At 49.9% G+C, this 17200-nt stretch overlaps 1 protein-coding gene across 2 annotated transcripts in view; it reads left to right on the plus strand.

Annotated features, from left to right (window-relative positions):
- Positions 1 to 11174: 11174 nt before the first annotated feature.
- ZNRF3 (zinc and ring finger 3) overlaps positions 11175 to 17200 on the plus strand; it is a 169668-nt gene continuing 163642 nt past the window's right edge. Inside the window, exon 1 of one of the 2 annotated variants that reach the window (XM_062182304.1) lies at positions 11175 to 11474. In XM_062182304.1, the coding sequence (XP_062038288.1) occupies positions 11175 to 11474 (300 nt within the window). The remainder of the gene's footprint in view (positions 11475 to 17200) is intronic. The other variant, XM_062182305.1, reaches the window with a different exon arrangement.

Raw genomic sequence — 17200 nt, forward strand, 5'->3', positions numbered from 1 at the left:
TGTCTACAATGCCAGCATCCCCTATGGGTGCCAGTTCGAGTCCAAGCTACTCCTCTTCCAATCCAGTTCTCTGCCAATTGCCTGGGAAGGCCGCAGAAAGTAGTCCAAATGCTTGGGCCCCTGCCAGCTATGCAGGAGAGTCTGATGGGTTCCAGAGCTCCTGGCCTTTTTGGCCCAGCCCTGGCTATTGCAGCCATTTGGAAAGTGAACCAGACAATGGAGGATCTCTCTCTCTCTCTCTCTCTCTGCAGCGCCCCCCAGCCCTGTAACTCTGCCTTTCAAAATAATAAATCTTAAAAACAAAACAAAACAAAAACTCGGATTTCTTTGACCTACCTGAATCTCAGAGTCTCTTTGGTTTTATGGAGTTACATGTGTATGTTCATGTGTGTGTGTGTGTGTGTGTAGTCTCTATTGCCACTGCAGCTGTTATTGAACTGACAGCTCTATTGTTGTATTTTGTCAGAGGTATTTTAAAAATTTTTTTAAAGATTCATTTATTTGAAAGGCAGAGAGTTACAGTGAGGCAGAGAGAGAGAGAAAGGAGAAAGAGAGAGAGAGAGAGATCTTCCATCTGCTGGTTCACTCCCCAAATGGCTGCAATGGCTGGACCTGCATCTATCCAAAGCCAGGAGCCAGGAGCTTCTTCTGGGTCTTCCACATGGGTGCAGAAGCCCAAGGACTTGAGCCATCCTCTAATGCTTTCCCAGGCCACAGCAGAGAACTGGATCAGAAGAGGAGCAACCAGAACTTGAACTGGCACCCATATGAGATTCTGGTACTGGAGGCAGTGGCTTTACCCACTGCACCACAGTGCCGGCCCCTAAAAAAATTTTTTTTTAACTATTTATTCTCATTTTATTTGAAAGGCAGAGAGAGAGATATAGAAATAGAGATAGAGATAGAGAGAGAGAGATATCTTCTATCTGCTGGTTTACTCCCTCAAAACCAGCAACACTGGGGCCTGGGCCAGTCCAAGGCCCAGAGCCAGGAGCTCAGTGTGGTTCTCTCATGTGGGTGGCAAGGACCCAAATACTTGAGCCATAATCTCTTGCCATCCAGAGTGCCCATTAGCAGGAAGATAGATTGGAAGTGGAGGACCTGGGACTCAAACCAGGCACTGCCATATAGGTGTCCCAAGTGTTCTTTTTTTTGTTTTATGATTTATTTTATTTATTTGAAAGGCCGAGTTATACAGAGAGAGGGAGAGATAGAGGGAAATCTTCCATCCACTGGCTCACTTCCTAGATGACCTCAATGGCCAGGGCTGAGCCAGGTTGAAGCCAGGAGCTTCATCAAGGTCTCCCATACGGATGCAGGGACCCAAACACATGGGCCATCTTCTGTTGCTTTCCCAGGTGCATTGGAAGGGTATGGACTGGAAGTAGAGCAGCTGAGACTTGAACCAGCACCCATTTGGGATGCTGGCATTGTAGGTGGTGGCTTAACCCACTAAACCACAAGCTGGACCCCCAAGTGGTGCGTTCACTAAACTGAATGCCCACCCCTCCTTGGTTTCCATAGATTAAATTTCAAGGAAGATTCTTACTGGCCTTGGTTTGGTCACATACCTGCCTCTGAACCAATCATTGTAGCTAGGAGAATGGAGTATTCTGATTGACTTTTCTGGGTCACTTGTCCACCTATGAGGTTGATCTCTGTGACTGATAGCCTTACAGAGACAGCATTGGCCAGGAAGGGGTGATTACCCCTAGGAGCAGATGCTATTCAATAATTCCAATTTATTACCACCTCCATCCCAGATGATTTTTAAAAGATATTTATTTATTTGAAAGATAGAGTGATGGAGAAAAAGAGAGAGACACAGAGAGAGAGAGAGAGGGAGAGAGAGGTCTTCTATCTGCAGCCTCACTACCCAAATAGTTGCAACAACCAGATCTGGGCCAGGCTGTAGCCTCCATCCTGGTCTCCCATGTGGGTTTCAGGGGCCCAAGTACTTCCGCCATCTTCTGCTGCCTTCCCAGGCATAGTAGTAGGAAGCTGGATTGGAAGTGAAGCAGCCAGGACTCAAATGGGATGCTGGCATTTTATCTGGTGGCTTAACACAATGCTGGCCCCAAGAAACCAAAACTCTCTCTTCTAGGATGGCAGCCTTGCAAGCAGTGGCTTAGTCTGCTGTACCACAACGCTGGCCCCTTCAGGCATTGTGAATGGATTATACGCTTCTACATTCTCACCCAAACTGCTTCATTTCTCCTCTTTTTTTTTTTTTTTTTTTTTTTTTTACAGGCAGAGTGGATAGTGAGAGAGAGAGACAGAGAGAAAGGTCTTCCTTTTTGCTGCTGTTTCACCCTCCAATGGCCGCTGCGGCCGGCGCACCGCGCTGATCCAAAGCCAGGAGCCAGGTGCTTCTCCTGGTCTCCCATGCGGGTGCAGGGCCCAAGCACTTGGGCCATCCTCCACTGCCTTCCTGGGCCACAGCAGAGAGCTGGTCTGGAAGAGGGGCAACCAGGATAGAATCCGGCGCCCCAACTGGGACTAGAACCCGGTGTGCTGGCGCCGCAAGGCGGAGGATTAGCCTGTTGAGCCACGGTGCCGGCCTCGTTTCTCCTCTTAACTAACTTCTGTGCTAAGCCATCCTGTCTGATACAGTCAGACAAAAGTGAGTAATTGGCCTTTATTTCTTTCCGGGGTTTTACCCTAGTCCTTTTTTCTTTATCTTCAGCTACAGGTATGTATAATCAGTGTAAAAGCAACCCGACTTGTCTGTCTTTCAAAGGTCTAATGACCCCTCATCCATCATCGGCCTTTCTTGGCCAAGCAGACATGTGATTACATTTCCACTTCAATTAAATACTGCATCCTGAAGAGAGGTGCATCTTGTGGTGAAGGGTGCTGCCCACGGATACAACTGTCTCCTAAATATAGTACCGTATTTATAGTTCTCAGGTCTTAGCACTTCTTCTTCCTCTACCCTGATAGTCTAGAAGTGATAGTTTTACTACTAGGTACAGTCATGGCTACTCCATCAGCATTCTCTTCCGTGTCTCATGAGCCAAAAATGGCTTTTATAGATATGTTTACCTATCCCAGCTAAGTACAAATCTTTGAAATCTATCGCAGACATTTAAAAAACCAGGAGATACTACAAATAAATTTGTGTTTTCACTTTGAACAAATCAGATGATCTGTGAATCCTGGGCCCAGCTTCCCCATGGTGACAAAGCGTCAGAGTAGCCACTGGACTGACCACACGTCAGCCAGGCAGCTCCCACTTGAAGCCCTGTTTCCATTTATCATCTTATTTCCTGGTTATTTCTGCACGCACCTGGCCCACTGCGCTCTGCCACATTCCCTTCCTGGCCCCTGGAGCACTGTTCGAATCTGTGACTCTTGGTTGTATGGCCATTGCAAATCAGGGACAGGTTGAAGCAAGGTTTAAACCACGGATTGGCCTTCTGCCTCAAGGCTCAAAGAAGATGTAGATTGATGGTGTACTTCAAAGGCGGAAAAGACACTTCTAAAGGTTTCGAAAGAACTGCTGCTACTTGTGTGTGTAAAGCATCTACTGTACCTTTCAAGAGAATTATGTGATGTTTAAATACAATAAAGGAAGGCTTCCAGAAGTAGATAGAAGCACTGTGAAGAAAGCTGACGTGTATTAACTTGGTGACACCTGAAAGAAGCAAAATGAGATTCAAAATCTTAAAATTGTTTTGTAGAATAGTTCATGTGGACTTGTATTTATCAAAATATTTGACTTATTTATCTGTCCTGTGTAATAATAAATGCTTGCAGAAAGAAGGAGGGAGGGAGGGATGGAGGGAGGGATGGAGAGAGGGAGGGAAGGAGGAAACTACTTAAATACAGGGACCAAGTAGTCCATTTTGTAAATTTAATTTTATTTCATTTTATTTTTTTAAACTTTTTTTTATTTGAAAGGCAGAGTTACAGAGAAAGGAGAGAGAGACAGAGAGAGAGAGAGAGAGAGAGAGAGAGAGAGAGAGAGGGGTCTCCCATCTGCTGGTTAAATCCCCAAATGGCCACAACATCTGGAGTGAACTGATCCAAAGCCAGGAGCCCAGGAGCTTCTTCCAGGTCTCCCATGCGGGTGCAGAGGCCCAAGGACTTGAGCCATCTTCCACTGCTTTCCCAGGCTATAGCAGAGAGCTGGATTGGAAGTAGAGCAGCCAGGACTCAAACCAGCGCCCTTATGGGATGCCAGCACTGCAAGCAGTGGCTTTACCTGCTATGTCACAGTGCTGGACCTTAATTTTTATTTTTAAATAATTTGAACAAGTTCCAAAAATAATGCAGAGAGATCCTATATGCCCATCATGCAGTCCCAACAGTGACATTTTCCATAACTGTAGGCCAGTCCCTTTTCGTATTCCAGTGGCACATAGTAGGTGTTCAGTAAAGTTTATCAAATGAATGCATTTGCATATAGGAAACAGATGTTGTCTGTTGACTTAGAAGATCAGCCTCTATTTTATTTTTTTTGAATGGATAATATATGCACATGGAGTAAAATGGAAAAGGAACAACAGGTATACATGGAAAAGTAGATTTCCTTCACTTCCTTGGTTCCTAGTTGCCTAGATGTCTCTCCAGAGACAATTATATATTTTTTAGTCTCCCTCTGTACATAATGCACAAACTGTAGATAATGTACAAACGTTCATGTATCTGTTCTCTCCACCCACCTTCCTTTCCATTGTAGCATAACTTATGCACATCTTTTTCACTTAGCAGATCATCCCTTATAAGTTCCTAGAGTTTCTTCATAGTTTCTAAACATTATTTACTTATTTAAGAGGCAGAGAGAGCGCTTCCATCTACTGTTTTACTCTCCAAGGACCGACAGAGGCTTCCACGTGTGGCCGACACTTGGAGTCAGGAACGCTAGGCACCTTTCTCAGGCGGTGGCAGGAACCCAACCACTTGAGCATCGCTGCTGCCTCCTAGGATCTGCATTAGCAGGAAGCCCGAGTGGAAGCCAGGCATTACCGCATAGGACGCAGGCACTCAACTGGCATCTCAACTCCTAAGGCAAATGACGCCTTTCATTCTTTTTATTTTTTTTAAGATTTGTTTATTTACTTGAAAGAGTTACAGAGAGAGACAGAGAGGTCTTCCATCTGCTGGTTCACTCCCCAATTGGCCGCAACGGCCGGAGATGCGCCGATCCGAAGCCAGGAGCCAGGAGCTTCTTCCAGGTGTCCCACGTGGATGCAGGGGCCCAGGGACCTGGGCCATCTTCTACTGCTTTCCCAGGCCATAGCAGAGAGCTGGATTGGAAGTGGAGCAGCCGGGTCGCAAACCGGTGCCCATGTGGGATGCCGGCACCGTAGGTGGTGGCTTTACCCGCTATGTCACAGTCCCTGCCCCACTTTTCATTCTTTTTAATAGCTATTTAATATGTCTTCCATTTTACTAGTGGTTTTTAAAAAGTTAATGGGATGTTATACAAAAAACTATGCATGAATTTCAAAATTATTTTGCACAAAATACATTTTTAAAAATGTATTTGAAAAGCAGAGTGACACAGAGGGAGTCACACACATAAGAGAGAGGCAGAGAGGGGGAGAACGAGAGACAGAGAGAGCAAGAGAAAGAGAGGAATCTTCCAACCACTGTTTCACTTCCTAATACCCACAACAGCCAGTGCAGGGCCAGGCCAAACTCAGGAGCCAGGAACTCAAACTGGGTTTCCCACATGGGTGGCAGGAGCCCAGGTAGGTAAGTTGCCTCCCAGGTGCATTGGCAGGAAACTGGAGTGGAAGCTGGATTGGAAGCTGAGGAGCTGGAACTCCATGCTAGGCACTCTGACACGGAATGCAGCATTCCAAGTCGTAGGTTAACCCTTTGTGCCTTTTTTTTTTTTTTTACAGGCAGAATGGACAGTGAGAGAGAGAGACAGAGAGACAGAGAGAAAGGTCTTCCTTTTGCCATTGGCAGGAGCCAGGTGTTTCTCCTGGTCTTCCATGGGGTGCAGGGCCCAAGCACTTGGGCCATCCTCCACTGCACTCCCGGGCCATGGCAGAGGGCTGGCCTGGAAGAGGGGCAACTGGGACAGAATCCAGCGCCCCGACCAGGACTAGAACCCGGTGTGCTGGTGCTGCTAGGCGGAGGATTAGCCTATTGAGCTGCAGCGCCGGCCCAACCCTTTGTGCCTTGACACCTATCCCTAAACTTATCTTTTAATTGAAATTTACAACAAAAATGTTGAAGTACCTTCATCTGTTAAAGGGATGTACCATAATCTATTTAACTAATCCCCTATTGATGGACACTTAGGTTGTTTCCTGTCTTTTAGCATTAATAACAACACGGACGTGAATATCCGTGTGTATTTTTATTTAGCACCGATATAGTCTCTTTGGGTACCAAGACATCTGTTTATGGATTTGGAATCCCTGAGCTTCCCTATTTGGTCATATAAATAGAACTTTGATGGCAGAAAATTTCCTAAAGCTTTGTGTGGCTTTTGGCTTAAGTCAGTGAGATTTGCTAAAGGTTTGGCAGCTTTAAGCAATGCTTATGCATCTGTTCTCAGTTATTTTCATCTGAGCTATGTCTGAAAAGTCGAGAAAGGAATAGGATAAGTTAGACCTAGGATGATTTAGTAGAGACGATGACGGTGCGTCACTCCTCTTCAGTTCTATCATGTGTCCAAAGCACAGATCCCATCCTAGCACCCAGCTGATAGGTCTTATCTCTTATTTGAAGTTATTTTTTTTAATCTCCCCTTACTGCCTGACAGAATTTGGTGAAGCTTCATACCCGGTAAATACCTCTATTTCAAAACAGCTTCGAGCTGCTGGGAGTTGAATCTTGCTCTCTCTGTGTTGCTCGCCTATGTCTTAGTATATCTTTCTTCAAGCAGAGTTTTAAAAAATCAAAATCAGTTTCTTTTCTGACCCTCGTCTTGGTTTTTGTTGCCATTCTTGAGGGAAGGACTCTCGCTCTTTGCCACACTCAGAATTTATTTTGGTCCCAAGAAGCCCAGTGTTCCTGAGCAGCTGTTAACAAGCTGCCCCAAATGTCTGCAAAATGGGTGGGATATGCATTGATGAGCTTATCACTCATTCATTTAGTCATTAATTCATGTAACAAATATTTATTGAGTGATGACTCTGGGCCAGGCTATCTTGGCCTAAGTCAATGACAAAGACAAAGGTCCCTGGCATTATAGGGTTTGTTCTCTGGTGCGCGCACATGTGAGTGTGTGTGTGTGTGTGTTAGGGGAGGGTTGTGTGGAGGACAGATAAAAATAAATAAGCAAAGCATTTAGTATGTTAGAAGGTGACAAATGCCGTAGTGTTGGGGGTAGGCAGGCCAGTGGGTGTTGAGAGTGGAAGACAGGGTACACTGCAGTTTTATATAGAGTAGTCAGCATAGGGCTTGTTGAGGGTGTGAGATTTGAGCTGAGACTTCAAAGAGTACAGGATATGCTTACACAGTATCCTGTGTATATGTGTGTGTGTACATGGAAATACTCATGGGGGCAGGTGTTGTGGTGGAGTGAGTTACACCACTACTTGGGACACCCATATTCCCTCTCAGAATGCTGGTTGGGGCCGGCGCCGTGGCTCAACAGGCTAATCCTCTGCCTTGCAGCGCCGGCACACTGGGTTCTAGTCCCGGTTGAGGCGCCGGATTCTGTCCCGGTTGCCCCTCTTCTAGGCCAGCTCTCTGCTATGGCCCAGGAAGGCAGTGGAGGATGGCCCAGGTCCTTGGGCCCTGCACCCGCATGGGAGACTGGGAGAAGCACCTGGCTCCTGGCTTCAGATCAGCAAGATGCGCCAGCCGCAGCAGCCATTGGAGGGTGAACCAACGGCAAAAAGGAAGACCTTCCTCTCTGTCTTTCTCTCACACTATCCACTCTGCCTGTCAAAAAAAAAAAAAAAAAAAAAAAAAAAAAAAGAATGCTGGTTGGTTCCAGGCCCAGGTGCTCTGCTTCTGATCCAGGTTCCTGCTAATGCATCCTGGCAGGGAGCAGGTGATGGCTCCAGGACTTGGGTGGCTGCCACCCACGTGGGAGACCCAGGTGGAATTTCTGGCTGCTGGCTTCGGCCTGGTTCAGCCTTGGCTGTGGTGGGCATTTGAAAAGTGAACCAGTGGATGCGTGATCTCATTTCAGTCTTTGTCTCTCTACCTCTCAAGTGGATGAACATTAAAGAGACATTTAAAACACAGTTATTTTTATTTTAAAAAAGTTGACTTGAGAGGCAGAGAGATAGAGTGAGAGTGAGAGCGAGTTCAGTACCCAAATACATGCGATGGCTGATGCTGAGGCTGAAACCAGAGCCAGGAGCTCAATCCAGGCCTCCCACGTGGGGTGGAGGAACTCAATTACTGGAGTTACTACCACAGAGTGCCATGGTCTGCATTAGCAGGATGCTGGAATCAGGAACCAGAGATGGGTATTGAATCCAGGCACTCTGATATAGGAGTCTTAATTACCAGGTCAATTGCCCACCCTGGAATTTTTCTTTTTTACAACTGTCTTGAGATATAATTCACATACCATAAAATTCACCCTTTAAAAGCAGTTTTTAGACAGAGTTGTACAATCATCACCAATACCTAATTCTAGAACGGTTTCATCCCCCAAAGAAACTCACTAGCAGTCACTCCTCACTCCTGCCTCTCTCCAGTTCTTGGCAACCACTATTGTACTTTTTTTTTCTTTTGACAGGCAGAGTGGACAGTGAGAGAGAGACAGAGAGAAAGGTCTTCCTTCTGTTGGTTCAACCCCAAATGGCCACTATGGCCGGTGCACTGTGCCGATCCGAAGCCGGGAGCCAGGTGCTTCTCCTGGTCTCCCATGGGGTGCAGGGCCCAAGCACTTGGGCCATCCTCCACTGCCCTCCCGGGCCACAGCAGAGAGCTGGACTGGAAGAGGAGCAACTGGGACTGAATTCGGTGCCCTAATCGGGACTAGAACCCGGGGTGCTGGCGCCGCAGGCAGAGGATTAGCCAAGTGAGCCGCGGTGCCGGCCAACTATTGTACTTTTTATCTCTCTAGATTTGGCTTCTCTGAGCATGTCCTGTAAATGGAATCCTACAGGCCTTTTGGGTCTGCTTCTTTCACTTAGCATAGTTTTCCAAGTTCATTCATGTTGTAGCATGTATCAGTCTTTCATTTCTTGAGGACTAATATCCTATGGTATGGACCATTCGTAGATGATGGTGACCTTGATTTTTTTTTTTTTTTTTTATTTAAAAGGAAGAGAGAGACAGAGAGAGAGAGAGAGAGAGAGAGAGAGATCACCCATCTGCCAGTCAACTCTCCCAATGTCTGCAGTGGCTGGAGCTCGGTCTGGCCGAAGCCAGAAGCTGGGAACTCCCTCCTGATCTCCCACTTAGGTTGCAGGGACCCCAAGTACTTTATCACCTGCTGCTTCCCGGGGTGTGCATTAGCAGGAAGCAGGAATTGGGAGCCAAGCCAGGACTTGATCCCAGGCACTCTGACACGGGATGCAAACGCCTCAAGCAGCACCTGAACTGTTGTGCCAAATGGCTGCCCGACCTTGGTTTTAAACACTGCAAAGTGTCACGCATCGGGTGTAGTGGTTGCCCTCTCCCTTAAGGACTGGAGTGGGGGTGGGGGCCTCATGCTGGAGTGGGCGTGGTGTCCAGGTGCAGTTAGCAATGGGTAGGCTTGGATTTGGAGAATCGGAAGAGCTACTCTCTCCGGAGGTCTGCTTTTCTGGGTGTCTCTCTCCTGAGCAGAAGTCCCCAGTGGTCCAAATGTGGTGACTCAGAACTGTGGATGTTTCTCAAGTGCATTTTTTATTCCACACTTTGAAGATATTTTTTCCTACTTTAAAGTGCAAACTTAGTGAGTTGTTTACTTAAGAAAATTCTCAATGAGTTTTTCTTTCTTTCTTTTTTTTTTTTTTTTTGTCTTTTTAGTATTTTGGGTGTGGTAGTCAGTCGAAGCAGATCATCCTAACCAAATATTTGCACATATCTGAACAGAGTCATTTTGGTCAGAGCAAGATTCACGGAGGAAATGAGGTGGATTTCCATTTTCATGGAGGGCTACGTGAGGAAGGAGAAGGAGTGTTCTTAAAAGGGGCGGGGAATTAAAAGTTTATCTTTTGGGTGGCCAGGAACCCTGGGACGTTGGGCACGTGCCTTAGGCATGTTCATTTGCCAACCAAGGGTCTGTGCATGAAGGGCGGTGGTGTTGGACCCCTCCAGCTTTCTGCACTTGGTGGGACAAAGTCTCCGCATGGCGGGTGGAGGTGGGGGCTGTTCTCCGAGGCTGCAGAAAAACGAACTCCACTGGGCTCCAAAAGACTTGCTCAAGGTCTCCTCCCAGTCCTCCCGTGGAGAGTGCAGGAGGCACCAGTGCGAGAACCGGACACGTCCTCGCTCGGCCGAGCTGCAAGTGGGGCCCTTCCCGTTCGCTCCTGGGGAGGTGGGGGGTGGGAGCGGAGGGCCCAGGGCGGGCGCCCAGCTCCTCGGAGCTGTGGATGGGGGCAGGAAGCCGCGTCCTAACGACCGAACCAGACCAGGACGCCGAGAGGATGCGCAGTGCCCCGGAGCAGGTTGTGGTCCCCATTCCCGCCGAACTCTGGCAACCGCGAGGAGAAATGTCGGCTGCCGAGGGCGGAGCGCTGCGGAGGCGGAGCGGGGCCGAGGGGGCGGGGCGAGAACGAAGGGGCGGGGTGAAGGAGCTTGGAGAGGGCGGAGCGAGGACCTTGGGGTGGAGCAAGGCGGCAGGAGGGGGAGGGGCCAGGACGATGGGGGCGGGGCAAGGCGGCCGGCAGGGACGGAGCGAGGCCGATGGGGTGGAGCGTAGACGGCGGGCGGGAGGCGGAGCTGGGGCAAGGGGGGCGTGGTGAAAGTGAGGGGGCGTGGCGGGGGCGGGGCGTGCCCGGCCGCAGGGCGCCGCCTCTCGCCGCAGGCGCGCCCGCCCCGCCTTCCCGCTCCCCACAGCGGCGGCGGCGGCGGAGCGCGGGGAGGGAGGGGAGAGCGGGTCACGACGCTGCCGGGGCGGGGATAACCCCTCACGTGGAGCAGATGAAAGGGCCGCGGCGCGACTGCCGGGGGAGCCGAGCGGAGCCTGCGACCCACAAAGCCGCCGCCGCCGCCGCCGCGATGGGGCTGTGAGGCGTCCGCCCGCGCTCGGTCCTCCGCCGGCCCGCGACTATGCCCGGCCGCGCCCGCCCTCCGCGCCCTCCCGCCGCAGGACCATGAGGCCGCGCTCGGGCGGGCGCCCAGGGGCCCCGGGCCGCCGCCGCCGTCGCCTCCGCCGCCGCCCCCGCGGCCCCCGCGGCCGCCGCCTGCCGCCGCCGCCGCCGCTGCCGCTGCTGCTCGGGTTGCTGCTGGCGGCCGCGGGGCCCGGAGCAGCGCGGGCCAAGGAGACGGCGTTCGTGGAGGTGGTGCTGTTCGAGTCCAGCCCGAGCGGCGACTACACCACCTACACCACCGGCCTCACGGGCCGCTTCTCGCGGGCCGGGGCCACGCTCAGCGCCGAGGGCGAGATCGTGCAGGTAGCTGCCCCGCCGCCCGGGCCCCGCGCCGCCGCCGCCGCCACAAGATGGCTCCGGGGGCTGCGCCCGCCGACCCCGCCGCGGGCTGGCTGACTGGCGGGCGGGCGGGAGGGGCGGCATCCCCTCCCCGCGGGCGGGACGCGGCCTCCGGGGCGCCGCCGCGGGAGGCGAGCGCACGTGGGGGGCTCGACCTGCGGCGGGTGCGGAGCGCGGGAGGGCGGGAGACGTGGACTCGGCGCCCGCGCCCGGCGGCCCCCCGCAGCCGGCGGGGCGTCCCTGGCTGTCTCAGGTGGAAGTCCCGGGAACTACCTGTTGAGTGCCAACTTTGGAAAAGACGGGAGGCGAAGGCATGGGGCGGCTGGTGTCGGGTCTCCGGCTTTGCGTTCCACCCGCGCACGCTCTCTTTGGGAGCGACTGGGGGGCTTGTCTGAGGGGCTGCACGACATCACGTCCTCCCCTGGAACCTGCCGCCCGCCTCACCTGGGCGCTGACCCTCTGGCGGGGCCCCGGGCCGGCAGCAGCAGGCAGGGGAGAGGGCGGAGCTGGCCGAGAAGTGGGGATCCGGGGTGCCTGCCCCCCGGAGTGGCGCTGGAAGGCAAGCCCCTCGCTGCGCGCCTGGGATTACGGAGGGTGGGAGCGAGACCGCCTGGCCGCCCCTTGGCCGACAACGAATGCGGAGGCCTCAACTCGGGAGACTGGGTCGCTCACTGACAGGGCCTCCACCTTGCTCCGCAGGAAAAGAAGTCTGCATTCCAAAGGAAACTGGCCAGGGAGAGCTTTAGGCTGGGCGCGCTGGAGCCTTTGCGGATGGTTAGCTGGGTAGATGCCTTCCCGCTTCTTTGGTTATGATCTTATCAACTTGTTAGCAGAGGGCAGGCACTGTGCGCGCCTGCGGTGGGGGCGTTTTTGAAATGGTTGGCTTGTCTTTGAACCTTTCGGGGTGACCCGATGGCTGCAGGGCCTAACCTGTGGACCTTCTGCGCCTTGCTCTTGGGTGGGTTAACCAAGGAAGAGAAGGGGGTTGTATGCAACGACCGCGTAGCAGTCCAGCGCGAGCGCAGCCTCTTGGCTTGCGTTCCTCGCCTCCTCCCCGGTGCAGACGCGAAGCTCTGCGTGCCTAGGACCTGGCGCTGTGCGGCTTGGCCCCGAGAGGTGTGCCTTTACAACCTGCAGGAGGTACCTGTTGCCTCCTGACAGGGCTCCTGTCCCCATCTCAAGTTCCGCCTGGTCAGTAGAAGGGAAACACACGCTGACGGCATCCTGTGACTACAAATGTTGTTAAAGGCTGTTGGACTCCCCCCTCCCCAAGATGTTATAATTACAGTCTTCAGTTTAAGACAATCTGAAACATTTCTACCACGGCCTTCAAGAATTGTTTGCTCCTTGTGACTTAGGGCCTCTCTTCCGAGACTCCTGCTGTGCCCTGATGGCTCTAGGAATGTTCCATTTACAGCCTTCCAAAAACCAACCAACCAACCAACCAACAAAACTGATACCTTAGCGTGCTTGGTTTTTCGAAGGAAACTATTGAAGTTAGGGATTCTTTGCAGTGTTTTCACTTGTACTCCTTCTCCACAGTAGTTTGTCTGGTGAGCTGAGTTATCCATTCTAAGCAGTGCTATGCTTTGGAGATAATCTCGGGTTCACCATTTAATACAAAATTAGCAGTTTAAACACACCATTTGTAACTGTTTTATCCTTGTGAGTAGAGATAATGTGTGAATTTGGCAGAAGGAATCTATTCTCTTTTGAAACTTTTTGAAGTGCTTATCTAACTCTTTTGTAGTCCATTAGCCTAGGCAAAAAGGAAAAAAAAAATTGAGTCAACAATTGCTAAGTAAAGAAAAATGACTTAAATGGTATTTAATAAGTTTACCTGTTAAGCAATCACTAATAGGTGTCCTAATTCTCTTGTAAGTGCAGTTAAGTTGGTGAGTTTATCTGAGCTGTCTTGAACAGTCATTGCTCAGTGCACTTTGTATCTGCAATAGCTTGATTGTAGTGGCCGACCTGTCGGTGGACGGAGTGCAGTGTGGTTTTCAGGAGAGAGAGAGAGAGAGAGAGAGAGGGAGAGAGAGAGAGTGTGTGTGTGTGTACACAAAGGCTGGCATGTGTTATTAGTTCTTCGAATACTACCCGATTGTTGGAACTGGTGTGGCCCCTGTTGGCTAGCCCTGAAAAAGTGGTGTTTTGTTTATTTGTTTTGTTTTGTAAAGAAAGCTGATGTTTTAGGACTGCCTGGTGGGAATACAGCATTCATTGTTAGGCTTCAGGTTAATCATGTCTTATAAGTACTCTGGTTCAACTTTGCAAAACTTCCTTCTATTTACTGTCTTAAAAAAAAAAAAAAAAACCCTTTGCGTGATTTGCTGTTTGATGTTTTATGGTCTTCAGAGCAGAGTTCATTTTCCTTGAAAGCCAAATCCTAGCACTGTAGCACTGCTGTTCTTTCTAATGGAATTCTTGACAATGTTATTCATGGTATAAGGGAGGAATAATGCTACTTGGAAGTCCCTCTCCCTTAAGAAATCCCAGGTTAAGCGGCTGCTGCTTATGATGTCGCCAGCATCCCTATGGGTGCTGGTAAGAGCCTCAGGCTATTCCACTTCCAGTCCAGCTCCCTGCTAATGCACCTGGGAAAGCATTGGAAGATAGTCCAAGTACTTGAGCCATTGCACTCATGAGGTAGACCCGAGTGAACCTCCTGGCTTCTGCCTGGCCCAGCCCTGGCGATTGCTGCCATTTGGGGAGTGATCCAGTAGATGAAAGATTTCTCTCTCTCTCTCTCTCCTTCCCTCTCCTTCCTTCTTTCTGTAATTCTGCCTTTCAAATAAATAGATAAATCTGAAAAAAATCCCAAGGTGAGAAGTTGGTTTGTATTACTGATTTTTCTCTCTCCCTGTTATGTGCTAATGAAAGTGTGTGTGTGTGTGTGTGTTGTCTGTGTTTATACAGTAGGTACCTTATTGTAGTCTGGTAAGAGAGCTTGTCAGTCATTTGCTTGGGTTAGAGTAGTGGGAGGGCTGGCTGGTTAGGTGTGTGTGTGTGTGTGTGTGTGTGTGTGAGAGAGAGAGAGAGTGAGAGTGAGAGTTTTGGTGGGTGGGGGGGACATAGTAATTCCAACCTTGGGATTAGTCACCCGGAATCTTCATTCTCCTTTTATGCAGTTCAGGCTTAAATAATTATCACAAGGTCACCGGTGTAGTCTGTCTGAAGAAAAATTTTTGTTGTTGCCATCTCCATTTGCGAAAGTTGCAGTGAAAACAATGTGTGGGGAAGCAATGCTGTGAATTACCTTTATTGTCCTGTTTATTTATACAGTGTTGAAGCCCATGTGCTTGTGTCAGGCACACAGCGTGAATGCTGGAGGAATTAATTACACATCTCCTGTAGTTCTAAAGGGAGGGACTTTAAAGGGCTCTTAGACATATTGATACATATTTCATCATTGAGCCAATTTGTTGCTGTTAATGAGATCATTATCTGAAACTTTGAGACTTGGCTGTGCAACCCACAAGGCTGATGATGTTAAATAAAGGCCTGATTAAACACTGGCTAGTGGTATGTGGATTGGTTAAACAAAGAAAATTTGCATTGCTAGAGATGAAAGATTGTTTTAAAGTGGAAATGCATTTTCCCCCCTTGAAGTCAAATATTTGGAAATGCTTGAGAAATTCATTGCAGGAGGAATTTGAATGGCAGGCTCTCTGCAAGCAGCCTTTCTGGATTCTGGGTTAAGTGTTGAATGGACTTGAACACACAAGAAAGCTTGAGCACATTTAAGAACCAAGTCAGCTCCTCTAGCTTCTAGGCGTGTGAAGAGAGCTGCGGTGGTGGGTGTGGCGGCCCTTGCATAGCCCATGTTAACTAAAGGTATCACAGAGAATAATTTTAGGGAACTAATTCCTCTGTCTTGTGTCCCTGTCAGTTTGTTTCTGCAGTTTAACACTTGATCAAACACTTTCTTTTCATCTCCATTTTAAGTTCACTTAACAGGCCTGCCTCTAAAAATTGACTTGGCCTAATAGACCAATTGTGTGCCGACAGCTGACCTGGATTTACACAGAAGGGGACTGCCGACTCTCTTGTCAGTGTGGCCTTCATAGGTTAAAACCAGGCCTTTGAACTAGGGGGAAAGTAGGGCTGTGTTTTGTGACCTTGTACGTTCTCAGGGCTCTGATTTCTCTTGTTCCCTGAGGTCTCAGAATTGCTAGTACACTCAGAGTAGGGGTGCAGGTGGGAGTGGGAGATGATCGAGGAGTCTGTAGACCAAAGGGAAGATGGCTTCCACTTATGAGCGTTTATTGTGTTCAGGGTACTATGCCAGGCTTGTTTGCGCATCTCATCCTGACATTAACATAAAATTAGTGACTATTGTTAACCCATTTTACAGAGGAATCTGAGAGTGCAAGTTGACATCTTGAACTTACCTGGCTAATGAATGATAAAGCCTAGCTTGAAACCCAGGTTTTCTTGGCCCCCCTGTTGTTTGAATAGAACTGATCTGATTAGGACTTGGATACTAATTCTAGGTTTTTTTTTTTTTTTTTTGTTTTTGTTTTTGATTTATTTATTTGGAAAATCAGAGTTACAGAGAGGGAGGGAGAGACAAATAGATCTTCCTAGTTCTCTCCCCAGATGGCCACAGTGGGCCACACTGGGCCAGGCTGAAGCCAGGAACCAGGAGCTTCATCTGGGTCTCCCATGTAGGTGGCAGGAGGCCAAACACTTGGGCCATCTTTCTCTACTTTTTCCAGGCCATTAGCAGGGAGCTGGATTGGAAGTGGAGTAGTCGGGACATGAACCAGCACCCCTATGTTGGCTCAAGGCTAGGCTTTTTTTTTTTTTTTTTTTTTTTTTTTGGCCAGGCAGTGTTAGACAGTGAGAGAGAGGGGCAGAGAGAGAGAGTTATAGACAGTGAGAGAGAGAAACAGAGAGAAAGATCTTCCTTCCGTTGGTTCACTCCCCTAATGGCCACTACAGCCGGCGCTGCGCCGATCCAATGCCAGGAGCCGGCTACTTCCTCCCAGTCTCCCATGAGGGTACAGGGACCCAAGCACTTGGGCCATCCTCCGCTGCCCTCCCAGGCTACAGCAGAGAGCTGGACTGGAAGAGGAGCAACCAGGACTAGTACCCGGCGCCCCAGCTGGGACTAGAACTCAGGGTGCCAGCGCCACAGGCGGAAGATTAGCCAAGTGAGCCACGGCGCCGGCCTCAAAACTAGTTTTTAACAATCTAATATCAGGGTTCTTAGCCTGTGAACCTCTGAAATTACATACATGTTTTTGTGCTTGGGCATTTACAAAAATTTATTTGAAAGGCAGAGTTAGAGGCGAGACCAAGAGAGATCGTCCACTGCTGATTCATTCCCCAAATGGCCACAATGGCTGAGGCTGGGCCAGACCAAAGGCAGGAGGCAGGAGCTTTTTCCTGGTCTGCATGTGTGGCGTGGGCCCAAGCACTTGGGCCATCCTATTCTGGCTTCTCAGGTGCATTAGCTGGGAGCTGGCTTGGGTAGAACAACTGGGACTCTAACGGGCTGCCCATATGGGAAGCTGACACTGCAGGGGGCCACAGCACTGGGCCTACTTTTGTTTTCCAGACATACAGAAGACCCTTGAAGGGCTCTGCGATATCTCCCCCTCTCCCAGGGGGAAGAGAGCTCTCAGCCAGTACCAGTCATTCATTGCTAAAAATGAGTAGCAGCAGTCATCCATCCCTAAGAA

Source organism: Lepus europaeus, chromosome 23 (assembly GCF_033115175.1).
Source record: "Lepus europaeus isolate LE1 chromosome 23, mLepTim1.pri, whole genome shotgun sequence".
Lineage (NCBI taxonomy): Eukaryota > Metazoa > Chordata > Mammalia > Lagomorpha > Leporidae > Lepus > Lepus europaeus.